This window comes from Camelus dromedarius, chromosome 1 (assembly GCF_036321535.1).
Source record: "Camelus dromedarius isolate mCamDro1 chromosome 1, mCamDro1.pat, whole genome shotgun sequence".
Lineage (NCBI taxonomy): Eukaryota > Metazoa > Chordata > Mammalia > Artiodactyla > Camelidae > Camelus > Camelus dromedarius.
The window spans coordinates 121,873,405-121,892,343 of NC_087436.1; the positions used below are offsets into that span (position 1 = coordinate 121,873,405).

The 18,939-nt window shown below is 48.3% G+C and overlaps 2 protein-coding genes and 1 long non-coding RNA gene across 9 annotated transcripts in view; 1 reads left to right on the plus strand and 2 right to left on the minus strand.

Moving 5' to 3' along the window:
- Positions 1–3,429, minus strand: part of FAM193A (family with sequence similarity 193 member A) — a 147,112-nt gene extending 143,683 nt beyond the window's left edge. The window contains exon 1 of the mRNA XM_064488651.1: positions 3,383–3,429. The gene's annotated coding sequence lies outside the window, so the exon portion shown is untranslated. The remainder of the gene's footprint in view (positions 1–3,382) is intronic.
- A 792-nt stretch (positions 3,430–4,221) lies between these two features.
- LOC116148691 (uncharacterized) lies at positions 4,222–13,488 on the plus strand. Of its 4 annotated transcripts, none has more exons than XR_010382155.1 (3): positions 4,222–5,081; positions 5,184–6,782; positions 9,161–13,488. It is a non-coding gene; the product is annotated as an uncharacterized LOC116148691 (long non-coding RNA). The 4 variants fall into 4 exon arrangements; XR_010382150.1 differs by having other exon boundaries at positions 5,184–6,083; positions 6,594–13,488; XR_010382153.1 differs by having other exon boundaries at positions 5,184–5,755; positions 5,875–13,488.
- Positions 13,489–15,812: 2,324 nt separating this feature from the next.
- RNF4 (ring finger protein 4) overlaps positions 15,813–18,939 on the minus strand; it is a 28,999-nt gene continuing 25,872 nt past the window's right edge. For all 4 annotated transcript variants that reach the window (XM_031438752.2, XM_064488698.1, XM_064488704.1 and 1 more), the window contains 2 exons: positions 18,534–18,582; positions 15,813–18,007 (listed from right to left, as the gene is read on the minus strand). In XM_031438752.2, coding sequence (XP_031294612.1) covers positions 17,858–18,007; positions 18,534–18,582 — 199 coding nt within the window. In that variant the 3' untranslated portion in view covers positions 15,813–17,857. The remainder of the gene's footprint in view (positions 18,008–18,533; positions 18,583–18,939) is intronic.

The following is an 18,939-nucleotide window of genomic DNA, read 5'->3' on the forward strand; positions in this document are numbered from 1 at the left end:
CAAAAATGGGTCCTCATTGCAAACACTTTTCTATTTTATAAGCTTCTTTCTTCACTTAATACACCATGAATTATGAAAATTACATTTTAAAATAGAAATGCAAAATAGCAAGATGCATTCTCGACGGCCTTCACCTATCAACTTTTCATTTTGGGGCTAACCCTTCACGGTCACGTCAGAGCAGACATCACACACGGCTGCTAGAGCAGGCTGCGTCCAACACGCACATGGTCACTGCTCCCTGCTCCCCGCCAGTGGAAACGGTGTCACTGACACTGTCCTGCAGCAGAGTCCCTAACAAAGAAAGACGGCCAGACTCCCGAAACCACTGACCACATACATGCACAGCACTGTGTGCCACTAGGCACAGTGTAAGCTCTTCCAGGCTCTACCTCCTGCATTCTTACCACGGCCCTAGGCGCTGGGTGCCACGCCACCCAGAAAACTAAGGCTGTGCGAGGTTGTACCTGAGGGCACAGAGCCTATCAAGCTTACACCCCCCAAGCTCTGAACACCAGAACTCTGCTGTGGGCCAAAGCCGCTACAAGCTACACTGTGCTTTCCTACATATCCTACGGTCCTCATTTGTTTGTAGAACCACCTCTGTGCAGAAACGCCTTCTTTGCCTCAGCAGTCGCCTTGCTGAAGATGCTCCCAGGTCTGATGCTCAGGCTGTGCCCAGCACACTGGGCAGTGGGGGTAAGACCGCTCCTGAGAATCAAGACAGTCCTTCCACTCTTCTTTCTTAGACACCTTCTCCCTGGTGACTCTACATGAAATGGAGGGAAGGTGCCCCAAGAATCGTAAGTCTCTCTGGGAAACGCAGGGCCAGTCCCTGTTACTTGTTGACAAACACTGTTCTGTACCAGGTAAAGCATCCCAAAGAACTCACCATCTGTGGGGAAACAATTCAGAGATTTTAGAATTACATTAAGAATTTTTGTGATTGCTATTTACCATAGCCAAGACATGGAAGCAACCTAAATGTCCACTGACAGATGACTGGATAAAGGAGATGTGGATATCTAGATACAATGGAATACTACTCAGCCATAAAAAAGAATAAAATAATGCCATTTGCAGGAACATAGATGGACCTAGAGATTATCATACTTACTTCAATGAGTGAAGCAAGTCAGACAAAGAAAGACAAATATTATATGACATCACTTATATGTGGAATCTAAAAAAAAAAAGACACAAATGAACTTATTTAGAAAACAGAAACATACTCACAGACATAGAAAACAAACTTATGGTTACCAAAGGGGAAAGGAAGGTGGTGAGGGACAAATTAGGAGTTTGGGATTAGCAGATACAAACTGCTGTATACAAATACAGATAAACAACAAAGTCTTATTGTATAGCACAGAGAAGGATATTCAACAGCATGTGATAACTTACAATGAAAAAGAATATATATGTATAACTGAATCACAATGCTGTACCCCAGAATCTAACATAACATTGTTAATCAACTATACTTCAGTTTTAAAAAAATTTTAAAGAACTTTTGTGATTGCTGTTACCCTGTTACTGTATCTTTAGTGCACTATTATTAAAATACTTGTGAAGAAAATTTAAAACTAAAGACATAGCTTTAAACTTTAAAATATAATTTTAAAAAAAGTATGGTTTTAAAGGTGTAGGTCACAACTCAATAGTACATAATAAAATAACTGTACACTACAACCAGCATTTTGCTAATGAAAATGAAGGGAATAGAAAAGAACAAAAAGCACTGCAGCATCATTTTGTAAAACGCCATGTGTGTGTGCAGGGTGAGCAGGCACTGCAAATCTTAATGTGTCTCATTTATTATAGTGGGGCCTGGTCAAAAACCTAGATTTATAAGTTTAACAGAATAAGACAGTCCTATCAAAAATAGTACAGGCACACGGTTATCTGAGTTTGCAAAGTGCGATTAGAATAATAACTAACAGGTTATTTTAGCTAAATATTGCAAACTAACAGAATTATTAAAGTCTAAAATTATGGAATGAAAGGCTAGTGTAAGAATTTTTACTGTACTACCAACATGTCTTTATTTAATCAATAGAAATGGAGATATTTCACATCCAGCTGTAGCAAGTATTATCAACATTTTTGTAAAGGATTTGCTTAGGCAGACCTCCTCCCCTCCCCTCCTGGGCAGCAGTAAGCATTGCCTTTAATTGACACTCCAACGATGCAAATACCTAAGTCTCATGCTGGATCCCAAGAACTACACCTGTTTCACTCTCCGGGGCACTGGAAAATGGCAACCTCTGGAAACTCTGAAGTCCAAGGCTGTGACCCAGGATCCAAAACAAATCTGACAATATAATCTAAAGAAAGCTCCAACAACTGCACTTATCACCCAGAGAACACTCCAAATACCTTAAGCTACAAGTAAAACACATACACATTACTGTACATTCGTAAAATAGTATACGCATTGGAGAGCCAAGCCATATGCAATGATTTATCATCTACTCTCACTTAATACCATTCCAACATAACATTTAGAATCTTGCATAAAACAATTTCTCTCAAAATGGCACACAAATAAATACTTCTGAGGAGACTTTTGTTGTTACTGTTGCAAATATCTTTGAAACAACTTAATTTAACACTTTTAACAACACAACTTTTGAAAAAATCCGTTATCTTTCAGGAGACAACTGAATGAGTGGAAGCGACTGCCAACTGCATACCCACGTACGAGGACTTGTCTTGTAAAGTGCTGTGACCAAGAGCAGAATAAAAGTGGCAGCAATCCACAACTGGCGGAGGCAGCGTGTGCTAGCTGCCTTCATAAGCAAAACGGGAAAAAATTACTACTCAAACTCCGTTAGTTCAAACCCTGCACATATGCCTGCTTTACCAGACCACCAGTCACCCCTAAGAACTTTTAACAAGCAGGGAATGAGGGGCCAGGGCCGCCACCGCGGGAAGACTGTCAGGTACCTTTCAAACGACCATACTGGAGAGGGCCGAGAAAACTTCCAGGAGGCACTTTTCAACGATCATTCGCAAGGGCGCGGAGAAGGTGGGCGCCGCGAGGGAACCCCGCTCGCCACCTGACTCACGCTCATCCTGGAATCGCACGGGAGGGAGCTCAAGGACGAGTTCCGCGCCGGGCGACAGGGCACCAACCCCGGGTCCGTGACAGCGCCGCGCAGGTGGGCCGGCGGCGCCGCGCTCCCCGGGAGATGCGGCACCTGGCGCGCGGCAGCCCGGCCCCGGCTCCGTGCGCGGGGCGGCGGCGCCTCCCACCCCCGGCCCGCCGGCCCCGCGGGGGGCTGTCAGGGCGCGAGCGGACCGCGGCCCCCGCCCTGCGCCCGTTACCGCGCCCTCCGCCCGCCCCTGCCCCCGCCCCCGCCCGCCGCCCGCCGCTTACCTCGAAGTAGCCTCCGGGGGCGGCGCCGCCCGCGCCCGCGCCCGCGCCGAGGGGCCCGTTGGCCGCCGCCGCGCCGCCCGGGGCCGCCAGGCCCGCGGCCTGGGAGCCGCGCAGCGCTGCCGCCGGGCCGGCCTTGCCGCCGCCCGCGCCGCCGTTGCCCCCGCTCGAGCCGCCGCCGCCGCCCCGCTTGTTCTTCCGGCGCTTGGCCCCGCGCTTGGCGTCGGCCGGGCTCATGGCGGGCGGGCGGCGGGCGGGTAAGGCGCGGAGCGGGCGCGGGGCCGCGGGCGGCGGCGGAGGGCGGGGAAGGCGGGGAGGCTGAGGCGGCGGCGGGGCGCTCCGGCCGGCCGCGGGCGGGGGGCGCTGCGCGGGGTCGCCTCCGGGCGGGGAGGGCCGGGCGGGCAGGAGCTGCGGGGCGGCCGCTGGGTGGGAGCAACGGCGAGTCCACCGGGCCCGGCGCCGCCGCTGACCAGAGTTAGAGTCCAATATGGCGGACACAAGGGGAAAGGGATCCCAGTTTACGTCGGGGGAGGGGGAAGGAGCGGCAGGGAGGGGGAGGGGTGTGGGCGCCCTCCCCCCCCGCCTTACTCCGCCCTCCCTTGCGCCGCTCCCCCTCTGCCGCGCCAGCCCCTCCCGCCGTTAACGTACGCCGGCGCGCAGGGCACGCCGGGACCTGGAGTCTGCACGCCGGCGCCGCCGCTGGAGGCGCCAAGCGTGGGGACCACGATTCCCTTCAGGCCGCGCGCGTCCGTACGCCCGAACGCCGCGAGGGGCTCGAGTTGGGGAGAAGGATGCGGGGATGATGTCACCCCGCGCTCGCTCCGCACTTCCCCTCCCGCTGCGCGCGGCCTTCTGGGAGTTGTAGTCGGGCGGAGGGGTCCGGCCCGCGCAGAGCCGCGTCGCTCACAGTGCGCGAACTACAAGGCTGGCGGCGAGGAGTTCCGCCTCTTTGACAGGCTCCCAGACGCCCACGCGCCTTGCGCCCCTACCGCCGGGTCCGCAGCTCGGCCCGGCCCCCAGGATGAGCCAGGCGGCCGCCGCGGCTCTGGCCCGCTAGAAGAGGCCCGGTGACCTTGGCCCGGCTCCGGGTTCGAATCCGCCTCCTCCGCTAGCTGGCTCTGTGACCTTGGGCCTGGCCCCTCGCCCGGGTCCAGGTGACTCCGTGGGACGAGGATGACCCGCCTCGTAGGCTGGGCGGGTTCCGGAGGGCTCTGGGCCCGGCCGTCGCCGGGTCGGGGTCCGCCCTGGGCGATGGGGCGGCTGCAGGCCGGCACACCTGGCCTGTAGCTTGGAACGCCTGCCCTAGAGGCGCCCTTCCAAACTCGCTCTCTCCCTGCGGCCCCCTGCAGCCGTCGCCTGGGCTCCTGGTGCCTTGCGACCCTGCAAGGTCCCGGGGGCGTCCAGCCATTTCTCACAACCTCTCATTCACCCACCGCGAACCCCGTCAGACCCTCCCAGGCCTTCCAGCGGGGCTGCTGCGCCCGGACCTTCCTCCTTGCTGGGCGCTTTGCCCGTCATCAGCAAGCCCCAGGTACAGTTCTGCCCTTAGATCTGGACCACAGGGGTGCCTTGCCTGGGCCCTGCACTCCAGAGGGCCTCACCCATCACATACATTGAGGCATAAAAGATGTGTTTTCCCGTCTTTGGTTTCATGACTGACTACCGGGCAGAGATGCAGAGGAGATCGGCACTAGGATGTATGGTATGAGCGCCTCTATTTGCACTCTTTCCTGGGCCCCACAACCGTTAGCTCTGGGTCTGCCAGGTCTCACTGCCTCACCGTCACTCTTGCCCCCCGCTGCAGCCGCCGCCTTCTAATCCTCTGACCCGTTCTTCATGCCGCAAACGGATGAGCGAATATGATCAGATCAACCCTCTGCTTAAAGGCTTTCAGACTCCACGTTGTGTGGGCGGAATAAAGACCTGTCACCCCTCCTGGAGGACTTTGAATGACCCTGCTGCTGAAGGTGGAGTTTGAGAGGGTGGGTTGGGATGCCTGTCCTGGCACCCCCCTGGGTGGGCAGTGTTTTGGGCTGCCTCCCTCCCCACACAGGCTGAGTCAGACACTCCCTGCTCCCGCAGCCCCTGTGCTTTCTCTTGTCAGAGCACATTGTGCTGGACTGGGATTCTTGGTATTCACCAGTATCCCCAGAAACATGAAGTCAGGGGATAAAACATGGCAGTGTCTACCTCCTGCACCTCTGAACCCCAGCTCCTGCCAGGCAAGGGCTGGGCGCATACCAGTATTTGCTGGATGGATGAATGACGTAATCATGACCACTTGTCAACCAATTATGCACCAGCCCTCTGCCTGCTGCTAAATCATCTCATTTAATCCACACAACCATTCTCAAGATAGGCACCAACAGCCAACAGGTGAGAAACTGTACGTTTGTACTTGGTGAGGGCTTTGCCCAGACTCACCCAGATAGTCAGAGGCAGAGCCCAGATTTCAACTCAAGTGTGGCTGCAGTGAGACTTTTGGGTTCCAGCAGAGCACATCGTGAATCGATCGGGAGTTCCTCGGGTGGCTGGAGACAGGGGAACCCTCTCTGAAGAGGTGAGCCAGAGCCAGTCACTGTCAGAGCAAAGAACTTTCAGAAATTCAAGACCCTGGAGCAGGGGAAAGCTCAGCAAATCCCAGGAACCAACAGCAGCCGTCACAACTGGAGCAAATGGAAGTGGCAGAAGCCACATCCTCCATGTATGTTGGGTTCTATTCTAAATGCAGCTGGGAGCCCTGGAGGGTTTTGAGTAGGGACTTTCATGGCAGGTTGTACATTTTTGAGAAAACCCTGGCTGTTATGTTGAGAGTGGATATCAGGGGAGCAAGATTAGAGGCCGGGACACTTACGACAGCCTCACAGGGTGTGGAGAGGGTGCTCCTAGCAGACAGAATTAGGAAGAAAAGGCATAAAGCAGTGGTTCCCAACCTTTGCTTTTCATCATCTCCTAAGGAAAAATTAGTAAGAAATTAAGGAGAGAATACTAAGGAATAAGATTTTGTCTGGCAGGGTTGAACTTTGGAGGGCCACAAACCATTGTAGTATCTACAGGTCTGTTTCTCCCCTTAAGAGTCAATTTTCACCCCCTTGAGGAATGTGTTAGTGTTCTCCAGAGAAACAGCTCCAATAGGAGATATCTATCTATCTATCTATCTATAGATTTATATAGATAGATAGGTAGATAAAGATATATACCTATTTATTTGAAGGACCTGGCTCACACAGTGACGGAAGCTGACACGTCCCAAGACCTGCAGTCAGCAAGCTGGAAACCTCAGAGAGCCCGTGGTGTAGTGCAAGTCCGTGGGCCTGAGACCCCGGAGGGCTGATGGTGTTGTTCTAGGCCAAAGTCAGCAGGCTTGAGACCCAAGAAGAGCTGTTTCAGTTTGAGTCCAAAGGTAGGAAAAAAATAACTGATTCAGCTTGGAGGCACTCAGGCAGCAGTTGTCGTCTTTTTGTTCTATTCAGGCCTTCAACTGCTTGGATGGGGAGGGCAGCCTGCTTCACTCAGTCCACCGATTCCAGGGCTAATCTCACCCGGAAACACCCTCAGCAGACACATCCAGAGTCATGTTTGACCGAATGTCTGGCCGCCCTATGGCCCAGCCAAGTTGACCTAAAATAACCGTCACAAGGGAGATTCAGGACTTAGGGCCAGAAAGGTCTTTGTATCCTCGTAACAGTGACGGCAGCTCAGTCTCGCGGGAGCACAGCCGTCATAGGGAGGGAAGGAGTCAGGCATGGAGATGCCACTCCAAGCACCTCGTGGTCCTGGAAGGCTCTCAGAACCACCTTCAGGGAAGGGTGGCATATGCTGGGTGTTTCTGTAAAAGTGAAGTTTTATCACTTTCATGTGCAGTAAATATTAATCAAGATATGAATACGTACTGGTAACAAGGCAATTGTATAAGAAAAATCAGGTAAGTTCATGATCTCACAATTCATAACCAGTGAGCATTACATAATAATGAACCTAGATAGCCTTTTCTAATTTCTGACTTTGTTAAGTCTGCAGAAATGACAGTTGGACACCCCTTCTCAAGCCATTTCCATGCCCCAAGCAGCCCCAAGCAAAACTCCAGCAGCGGGCTTCCCCAACCCACGCCACCCTAGCAGAGCACAGAGAATTCTCTGCAGAAACTACAGTGTGAGAATGGATATGGCCATATTCATGTTTGGGATCCCAAAGAGTCAGGCAGCTGTTCATGTGCACCCAAAATTGAAGCCCTCAGGTCAGAAGCTCTGCTCTGTGGAGCTTCTGATCAGCCTCTAAGCATGTCACTTGTAGACATGAAGGAAAAGTCAAGGATCACCAGTCATTTAAGAAATGGCTCAAGTGCAGATATAAAAACGTGTGTGTGAAGGGGAGCAGGCAAAGAAGCTGTTAATGGAAGGAATCAAAATATTTCTCAAAAACTGCTAATAGCCTCAGGGACGTTTAAGAAAGGAGTCTTGAAATTAAAAATACAGCCAAAATTGTAAAAGAAATTCAATAGAAGGGTTGCAAGATAAAGTTAAGGAAATTATTCAGTAAGTAGAACAAAAAGACACAGAAAATCAGAGAGAAATGAGACTTAAAATCTCAGTCCATGAGGTCCAACTACTTTCCAATACGAACTCTAGGGGAAAAAATAGAGGGAAGTAACTTTTGAAAGAAATACAATTTATCAGAAGTAAGGACTTGAATGTCCAGATTGAAAGAGTCCACCAATGATGGTGACTGACTGGAGGGAACCAGAGGTAAACAGCCTAAAACATTCAGAGAGAAAAAAGGAAATCACATTTAAAAAAAAAAAAAAAGGCAGGAACACGAATCTCACTGAGCAATAACGCTCATGACGTTCAGTGCCAAGTAGTGGAGGAGCCCTTTACAATTCTGAAAGAAAATCACATACAAGGTAGAATTGTATAGTCAGCCAAACTGTCGATCATGTATGGAGACAAAAAAACCCAATTTTGGACATTCAAATTATCTTTTTCAGGTAAACAGACTAACATAGTAACAGAAAACCCCTAAAATTCCAGTAGATGTATTTCTCACAAAGGCTGTTAAGTCCCCTTCATCTTATAACTGAGGTAGGACTCACCAGGGTCAGGAACTCCGGTGCTCAGTGCGAAGCCCTTAATGGTGTCCTAAGGGTGGGGAGTGAACCCGCGGTGGACAGAACCCTACCCGCCAGCAACGCAGCCTTCACGTAGTTTAGACCAGATTAAGGTGAGGAGCACCGGCTCCACTTGCGGGGCAGAGGAAGATATCGTCTGTAGCCTCTGCAATCTTCTATACACAAGTCAGCTTTCAGTTAAAATTTTGTAGGCAGGTCAAGACACAGGGCCATTTTACAGAAAATAAAAAAGCAGAAGGCTACAAAAGCCCATAGGTGAGTCACATATTGGAGTTAGTAGACAAAGATATATTGTAACAGTAGTTAATATGTTTAAGAAAAGAGAAAAAGATGTAAAAAACAGATGAAAGAATGGAGAATTTCACCCAAGAATTGAAATCTATAAGAAGATTAACTAGAACTGAAAAATAAAGTAACTGAAATTAAGACTTCAATAAATTAATAGGTGAGACATAGTACATGAAAGGATTAATAATTAGAAGAAAATTCAATATAAAACAACTAGCACAGAGAGAAAAAAACTGATAAAACAGCGAAGAGAACAGAAAACAGATGACACAGCTCAAAGTTTAAATGCACGCAACTGGTGTCCCAAAGGCAAGGGGAGAGAAGGCCCCCGAAGCAGATTCTCCAGAACTGATATTTACCCACAGTTCCAGGTCTCTCCATGAAACGGCAAACAGACCACACCGAAGGGTAAGCACGTCACTGCCCCGCTGCTGAAAACACAGACAAAGACAAAAAGTCAAAGAAGATTTTCCTGTCTCCAGAGGTACGTGACAGCCGACTGCAACAGCAATGAAGCTAGGGAGCGATCGAATGACAGAGTAATTAAGGAAAAAACTGCCAACTTCTAATTTTAAAAAATCTTAATGTTTTATTTAACACAACATATTCGAAACATCATGACTAAAACATGTAATCAATACACAATTATTAACACTTTTTTTATACTAAGTTTTCAGAATCCTGTGTCCTATTTACACTTCCAGGCTCTCCACGTTTGGAGTCACTGTGTTCTGAGTACTCAACAGACACGCGACTTACGACAACCATATTAGACAGCAACCTGTATTTTTTTTACTTAGAAACAAAAATATCATGCAAGAATGAAGGTAAAATAATGGCATTTTCAGATAAACAAAAATAGAATTTATTGCCAGCAGGAATTCACTAAAAGAAATACTAAAGAAGGTTCTTTGTTTTTTGTTTTGTTTTGTTTTGGGGGGCAGGTAATTTATTTATTTTAAATGGAGGTACTAAGGATTGAACCCAGGACCTCGAGCATGCTAGGCATGCACTCTACCACTGAGCTGTACCCAACCTCCCAAAGGAAGTTTTCTGGGCAATAGGAAAATTGCTCCAGATGGAAATGAAGAAAGGAATAAAGACCAAATGTATATAAATGAAATATATATAAGATTTTATATCTAGATATAGATATGATTATTTTATGCCAGCTTTTTTAATTTTTAAAAATTGTGGCAAATATATATATATAATGCAGAATTCACCATTTTAATCTTTTTCAAGTGTACAATTCAGTTGGCATTAGCTACATTCACAGTGCTGTCCAGCCATCACCACTATCCATTTCCAGAATGTTTCACCATCCCAGATACTCGGTGCCCATCAAACAATACGTCCTTTTCCCTTCTACTCCCAGGCCCCGTTAACCTCTAGTCTACTTTGTTTCTATGAGTTTGCCTATTGTAGGTACCTCATGTTAAGTGGAATCATACAATATTTGTACTTTGATGTCTAGCTTATTTCACTTCGTGTGTTATCAGGGTTCACCCATGTGGTAAGTATGTGCCAGAATGTCTTTCCTTCTTCAGGCTGAGTAATAACCCACTGTGTGCATATGCCACGCCATGTCTTATCTGTTCGTCTGCTGGAAGGCGTTTGGGTTGTTTCTCCCTTCGGCTGTTGTGAACAACGTTGCTATGAACCGTGGTGTACAAGTTACCTGTCTGAGGCCCTGCTTTCAGTTATTTGGGGTATCTATCTGGAGTGAAATTGCTAGATCATATGGTAATTCTATATAGAACCTTTTGAGGACCCACTAAACTGTCTTCTAGAGCACTTGGGCGTTTTATATTTCTACCGGCAATGCACAAGTGTTCCAGTTTCTTTCTGCGCGTCCTCGCCAACACGCGCGTCCTGTTGTTGGTAACGGCCCTTTCTAAGGGGTGTGAAGTGGTGTCTCCCTGTGGTTTTGACACACGTTTCACTCGTGGCTAATCTGCTGTGTCCCCTGCGCGTGCTTATCGGTCACTTGTATATCTTCTTTGGAAAAACATCTACTTCAGTCCTTTGCCAATTTTTACCTTTTGCAAATATTTTCTCCCATTCCGTAGGTTTTGGGAATTTTTAAGTTGGGCTGTCTGACTTTTGTTCTTGTTGAGTTATAGGAGCACTTTATATTCTGGTTATTAGTTCCTTATCAGATAGAAGACTTGCAAATATTTTCTCCCATTCTGTAGGTGGGTTGTCTTTTCATTCTCCTGATAGTGTCCTTTGATGCACAAAAAGTTGTAATTTTAATGAAGTCAAATTTATTTTTCCTTTTGTTGCCCATATTTTTGTTGTCATATTGAAGAAGCCACTGCCAAATCCAAAGTCATGAATAATCATGTCTGTGTTTTCTTATAAGAATTTTATAGTTGTAGCTCTTAAATTTAGAACTTTGATCCATTTTTCATTAATTCTTATAAATGGTTGAATTCTTTGGCATATGAATATCCAATTATCCAAGCACCAGTTGTTGGAGAGACCTTTCTTTCTCCACTGAATGGTTTTGAAACCTTGTGAAAATCATTTGGCCACAGAAGTGACGGTTTATTTCTGGGCTCTCAATCTTATTCCATTGGTTTGTATGTCTGTCCCCGTGCCAGCACCACACTTTTGATCCCTGTTCCCTTATGAGAAGTTTTCTAACTGGGAAGTGAGTCGTTTTCAAGGTTGTTTTGGCTGTCCTGGGTCCCTGGGAATCCCACACGAATTTTAAGATGGGTTTTTCCATTTCTATAGAAATTGCCATTGGGGCTGGAGTCTGGGAGGGACTGCACTGCTTTAGGCAGCACTGCCATCTTACCAGTGCTAAGTCTTCCAAACCATGAGTATGGGATGCCTGCTTATTTAGGTTTACGTGTTTTGTGGTGACGGTTCTTTCACCAATGTCTCAGTGTACACATTTTGCGCCTACTTGGTTAAATTTATTCCTAATTTATTCTTTCTGATGCTATTGAAAATGGAATTTTCTTAATTTCCCTTTCAGATTGTTGATGGTGTATAGAAATACAACCGATTTGTGAATCTGTACCCTGTAACTGTGAGTGTGCTGTGGATTACCCAGGGGTCACCTGCAGATGCTTCTCCTTGTTTCTAACTTGGGTATCTTGCCTTTCTTTCTCGCCTGATTGCTCTGGCTAGCGCTTCCAGAACTATGCTGAATGTAAGTGATGAAGGTGAGTGTCTCGTTCCTGACCTTGGGGAACAGCTGTGTCCCTCTGCACTGAGCATGTTAACTACAGGCTTTTCATACGTGGCTTCTGTGATGCTGAGGCACTCTTCTTCTATTCCTGGCCTGCTGAATGCTTTTTTTTTTTTCCATGAAAGGATGCTGGATTTTGTCAAAAGCTTTTTTTGCATCAGTTGAGATGATCATGTGTTTATTTCTACTAATGTGGTGTACTGATTTTCATAGGTTGAGCCACTCTTGCAGTCCTGAAAAAACACCAGTCACTGTGTAACCCTTTCGACATGCTGCCAAATCCAGGGCGCGAGCACTTCGTCGAAGATTTTTGCATCTGTATTCACGAGATATTTACTCTGCCGTTTCCTTTTCCTGTAGTGTCTTTGTGTGGCTTCAGTATCAGGACATTACTGACTTCACAAAATGAGTTAGAAGTGTTTCCTCTTCCTCTTGAATTTTTTGGAAGAATTTGAAAAAGATTCTTTTTTTTTTTTTTTTTAACACATTTGCTAGACTCTCTCCATGAAGCCATCTGGTTCCGGGCTTCTCTCCGCTGGGGTTCTGCACAGTTTCAACCTCATTTTTATAGGTCTACTCATACTTTCTATCTGTCCTGGAGTCGGTTTTGGTTAGTATTTCTAGGAACTTGTCCATCTCATCTGTTGTCTAATTTGCTGACATGCAGGTGTTCACAGTAGTCTTTTATAATTCTCATTTTTGAGAAGTTCGGTGATGTCCTCTTTGATTGTTTTTCGTAGTTTGAGTCTTCCCTCTTGCTTAGTCAGCCTAGCTGAAGGTCTGTCAATTTTGTTGACCTCCTCAAAGAAACAACTTCCGGTGTCCTTGGTTTTCTCTATTGTTTTCTAGCCTCAACTTCATCTCTCTGCTTTGTTCTTTATCGCTTCCCTTCTGCTAGCTTTGAGTTTACTTTGCTCTTTTTAGTTCCTTAAGGCAAACAATTAGGGTGTTGATTTGATCTTCTGACGTAGACGTCTGCAACTGTAAATATCCCTGTGAGCACTGCTCACTGCCTTCCCTAAGTTTTGGACGTTGTGTTTTCATTTTTGTTCTTCTCAAGGTAATTTCTAATTTCCTTTGAACCGCTGGGTTGTTTAAAAGTATGTTGTTTAATATCTACATGTTTGTGAGTTTTCCTGAATGTTCACTCTCTATAATCCATTAATTTCACACTTAGGTGTATGTCCAACAGGTATGTGAGCAAAATTGTACCAAGAGACAAACACAAAACACAATGTTCAGTTTGGCTATTAATAGCCAAAAAAGCTTAAATGACTGAAAGAATGGATAAAATGAAGCATCGTCATCTAAGGATATACTATACCGGAAAGAAAAAGAACAAACTACACAACGAAAACTACACAACGAGAACGCATCCCACTAATCTAATATTGAGCAATAGAAGCCACGCCTCTCCAAAAAATACACATTGTGATTCCATCTACTTAAAGTTCAAATAACAGACCAAGTAAATTATGTGATTAAGATTGTGTGCTTTGGTGATTAAACTTTAATTATAAAGGAGTGATTTCCATAAAAGTCAGAATAGCGATTACTGTGGAGGAAAAGGCAAGGGTCCTGACTGGGAGGGAGGACAAGGAGGGGCTTCTAAGGTGCTGGCAATGTCGTTTCTTACTGCAGTCAGATGTTTTGTGGGCATTCGCTTTACGATAATTCACTGAACTGTACTTTTAAAGTAATTTAGTGAGGTGTGCTTTTTTGTGTGCTGTACTTCACAGTATAAAGCTAAACAGAGCGGCTTTGAGTCGGTGACAACCTTAAGCACCTCATAAACGCAAGGGCAAGCAAATGCTTTCTGGAGGAGGAAACCCTGTTCAATCCGGGTCTCAAAGAACTTTCAGGTAGGGTACCAAGTTACATGGGTTCAAAGTAAGGGAGGAAAAAATCCACAGAACACACAAGGAAGTCATCACTGGTGACAGCCAGCAGGGATAAAAGGCCTCAGAACTAGACCCACAAAGACTCAACACTGCAATTAACATATATAGAATATGAAATTGACAAATCTGACAAACTGATTAAAAACAAAAGGGAGAGTATAAATTAGTGTTAATGATTAAAAGATGCCACCAGGGATAATTAGCTTACAAGAGAATATTTTGAACTTTATGCCAAAAACTTGTAAAGAGATGAAATATACAAATTCCCAGAAACTTGTAACTTAACAAACTGACTTAAATGTAAACAATTCCCAAACATTTAAAAAAATCTAATCAGCATTTCAGAATCTTTTGTTCCTGAAACTAGCTCAGAGGTTTTATTGCTGAGCACTACCACACGCTCAGGGAACCAGCTAATTAGAATCCACGGCAGAGAGAGAACGCGCCTTAGGCTTGCTGCAGGGAGCCAAGCGTAACCTGACAGAGTTAATGTAAGAAAACGACAGGTCAGTGGAGCTGTGAACATGGATGTTTAAAAACCCTAAACTGAGCATCGACACGGTGTTCTGTCTTCCTATACAAGGTGGACTTATCCTAGAAACGCAAAGCTGGATGTGCACTGAAAAGTGTCAGGCGCTGTAATACACTGCAGTAACTGATCTAAAGGGGAAAGTCGTATTTTTCAGTAGAAGCAGAAGAACTGGTAAGGTCAGACATCCACTGTGACAAAACGAAACAAATGAAAGACAAACCCCTACCGCAGGGCTCCTTACCTGTTGGTTACCTAGCAGGCACCTACAGCAAAGGCGTCTCGGCGAAAATGCTCAAACACAAAGATGCCCCACAACGCCGTGGGTGCGTGGTAGCGTACTGGAGACAACAGAAAGTTCCGGGAGAGAAAGGTCCAAGAATGAGTGGCAGTTCGCTGCAGATGATGTGGTTGTGAACGTAAAAGATTCAACAGAACCCAGATTCTTACTATAATGAGACTTTGCAAGGATGTCAGATACACAACATGCAAAAAAACTAATTTCTCTATGGCAATGACAGGCGGCAGGGGCTGGGGTCCACACTCAGGGCCCTTTCCTCCCTTCATGTCCAGACAAGTGTCAGACCTCACGGAGTGCAGCTGAGTGTCCCTTCCTGTCCGCCCCTTTGCCAGTTTAGATTTTCCACTGGCCTGGGGGACGGCCTCCCTCCATGAACGTACAGACCTGGAGGGCAGCGACATAGTCGGCTTTCTCAATACCCACCGGAGCCAAGCATGGTGCCAGGAGCAGGGCAAATGCGCAATAAGCATTCAAATAACTGCGTTTTGTCTCTAGAGGTCTCCAATGGAAGGCAGGCCTCTGGGCCCCAGGCACCCAGCACACTAGCCTCTTCTATCTCTGGGGACTACTTGATAGGACTAGAAAAAAGGTGGATGAGCAAAAGCCAGCTCTGCTGTCACCCACTCTGGGAGTCCCAAGGCCTCTCCCTCTGCTCAGCTCCCCCAGTGCTAACAGGCACACCATGCACTCCTGGGCCCCTCTCCCTGACCGGGGCAGGGGCGGGGGGGTGCACTGCACTGCCAGGACCCCAGGTCAACCCCAGTCCACACTGCTCAGAGCCCCCCTCCCGAGCCAGCACTGGCCAAACCAAGGAGACAGCCCCGCAGGAGCCAACCTCACTTCTTAGGGCTGAGGTTAAGATTCTGCTCGATTAGGGAGCCCAGGGCCTGAACTTGTGGTTCTGCTCCAAGAATGACCTCTTACCTGTGGGCTTCTGGGTCAGCCGCTGACCATGCAACTTTCCTGCATACACACTAACACAAAATACCCTAAACACGAGGCAGACAGGAATCACACACCTTGGGCAAGAGTGGGGGAAAATCAAATCCAAAGAGCAAATGAATGCACGCAAAAGATACCTAGTTCAAATTAATGGTTTTATTTCCACATGTAACACTAGCAGGAGTCCAAAACAGACTGATATACATGGATATAGTTTAAATGTAACAAAGAAAGATTTAAACTATGTACACGGAGAAAGGGAAAGGGATTTTTCATGTCAATCTTCCTATTTTGCAATGTCTGAGTAGTAGAAACTAAACATTTTTTCCCAATTTAATTTAGTACGAAGGAATACAACTTTTATGATCAACCATTTGTCCTTAAGCATAAACTGCAAGAGATTTCGGCTGTGTGGCTGTCTTGGCTCCTGAAGTCTGGGTGTTGTCAGAACGTGACACAGAGCATCCCACAGAGCCCAGAAGGAACTACCGGCAACGGCGCCCGACAACGGGCGGACACGCCACACACCACTCTGCTGAGAACCAGTGCCCCGCCCGCCCCGACGCCAAGTAGAAACTACTACTTTCACCAAGCGAACTGGCACTGAGCCAGCTTAAAAAGTCAGAGTAAAGAGTGAAACAGTTTCCTTTTCACACAGAGGAGGGACACTCCTTCAGCCCCCTTTAAAGTGAATTCTGTGCTGAGTCTCTGCTCCTCCAGAAGGATACACTGAAGGTCAGTTATTGCTAGCAAAGCCAGAGGAGGCCCCTCTCCCACCTCGAAGATGTTTCACATGAAAAGGCTGCTGGTTTGCTCTGAAGCCCTCTGAGGAAGGACGGGTGCAGAGGGGGAGGCAGCGGGCACTGCAAGGCCTCTCCCCAGCCAGCCACCCCCAAGCCCTGTACTGCGAGGGGCGGCCTGGGCCACCCTGCTGCCTCCTTGAGGACCCGAGGCTCTCACGCCTGTGGAGTTGAGTAGAGGCTGTTGCCCGGGCCCCTAGGGAGAAGAGGCCGCCGTACTTTGCCAACCAAACCCTACAGAGTGATCAAAGCCCAAAGGATCACGGCCTAAGGGCCAGAAGAGCAGCTTCTGAAATGAATGTCAATTGGTGGAGGTGGTACCCAAGCTCTTCGAAACGCAGGGCGGCCATGACTTGGGCAACAGCTTGGACATCGGCGGCTAATAAGGCCACAATTACCGCCATCACCGCCCAGGGTCTGCTTGAGTAGACGTCAGGCAGTGGGAACTGAGGACCAGGGGGCGTGTGGTAAACACAGGGTGGATTTTTATCAGAAAAGAGAGAGGACACCCAACCACATGCCTGCCCCACTGACCTCGCGTGGCCTGGGCCAGGTGAAGGACTCAGGCACGGGTAAAGTTCCTGAGAGCAGGTGGACAACAGGACGGGGTGAGACAGGCACTGCTCCGTAGGCCATGAGGCCTCTGAGGGACACTAGGAGTGCTACATCTCCTGGGCTGCTGAAAGGCAGGTGAAGAACGGGCTTTATTGCACATTTCGTTCTTAAGAAACTGGGAATTGCCCTGCAGAGTCCTTGTGATCTGCAGGGATCCCTGACATCAATGCAGGTGGAGTCACGGGTGACCTGACTCTCACGGGAAGAGAAGTCCAGTGGTTGGTCTTCCCGGCGCTGTGCGTGCACCTGGGATCCTCAGGCCGGAGGGACTTTGTCTGGCTTGGTCACCGCGGTGGGCAGACGCCTCAGATGAGGGGGCACGCCTGGGAGAGCTGGGTGGACCTGCTTGCTCTCCAGCTAGGGCTGGCTCCTCAACGGTACTGCCAGGAGGAAGCTGGGGCAAACTTCACAAATGGGGAAAACTTCTTGGCAAACGTGCAGGTTCTGGAAAGAGGCTGGAACCACGATTCTCAATTCCAACGTGCCTAACTCCCTCTCTCCTACCCTGGAACCAGACTACCCAGAGGAGCAGTTGGAGACCTGGCCTGGGAGGGCCCAGGCTCCAGCTCCACAGCATCAAACTAGAGGTAACAAAAGGATCTAAGAGGGGCTGGAAACAAAAGAGCAGTTTACATATCAGATGCTGATGTTCAAACAGTCTTTTTGAGCTCAAGAAACTGGAGGCAGATAACCCACGTGAGGCCGCATGGAAAAACCAGCCAGGCTCTGTCTGTCCATCCATCTCTCTTGAGCGGCTCCCAACACTTCATATATAAATGGGGTGGTATCTTTTGTGGTTGATCTTTTTCCTGCAAGTTGGACAAGTGTTAGCATTCTTAAGGGAATCGCGGAGGCACTGGCTACAGAAGACGTGGCCACATTCTGTAGAAACAATGAGACGTCCATTCTGCACAATCTAGAAAAGGTAAAAAAGAACAGCCTTCACATCTGTTCCTACCCGAGCAGCAGGAGCCCCCAGAGAAGCCACTCCTGCCCGTCCCCAGGAAGGTGAGTGGGAGAAGGGCCAGGGCTGCAACAGGAGGGAAACGGCAGGGAGACAGTCTGGAGAGTTAAGGGTGCTGCTCTGTAGGCCCAGGCAGGCACGAGGGGCATCTGTGAAGCTGAGAGCAGAGGCAGGAGCCAGCCCGGCAGCGACAGCCCCAGGGGCCACAGTGAACACTAGCAGCTTCCACTTAGGCTGGGCAGGGAGCAGCGGGCTGATGCGCTTGCAGGGGGCAGCCCAGAGTACAAAGGGGCCAGGGCTGAAGACTGCAAGGCCCAAGGAGGAGACGGCACACCCCCCTTCACAGACATGTGACTAGCCCTGTGCCAGCCCAGGCGTGATGTCAAATCCCACCTCATGACAAGATGCTCTCATCTGATTCTTTCACTGAAGCAGCTTGAAAACCAGAATCAGGGAAGGCACAGCTAGGTTTGCTTACCTCTGAGTACCCGTCCATGCAGATTGGACAACTGACAGTACCAGACGGCCTAAAATCACAGTGCTTCATGTCAGTTCCTCAGCAAACTCAAACATTCAGCAACTAACTCTAAGTGGTTCGTATAGCCAGCCCATCTCCCCTTTTAAGAGCCTCCTGTGACCCTGCCTTAGCACAGGCACCCGAGAGACTTACAAGGCTGGCTGTCCCCATGGGGGCAGGGTGGCTATGAGAAAGGGGAGGAGAGAGATGGAGGAAGAGAAGGTGCAGACCACCAGTGTCACAAGTCCTCCCCACCCCGACTTGTGCTCCCGCTCCCCCTTCCAGCCTCCCTGTCTGGGGCAGGGGCTGCGCCTAGCACCCACTTCCTCCGAGCACTCCTGTCGCAGAAGGCTGGGGCCAGGGGGTC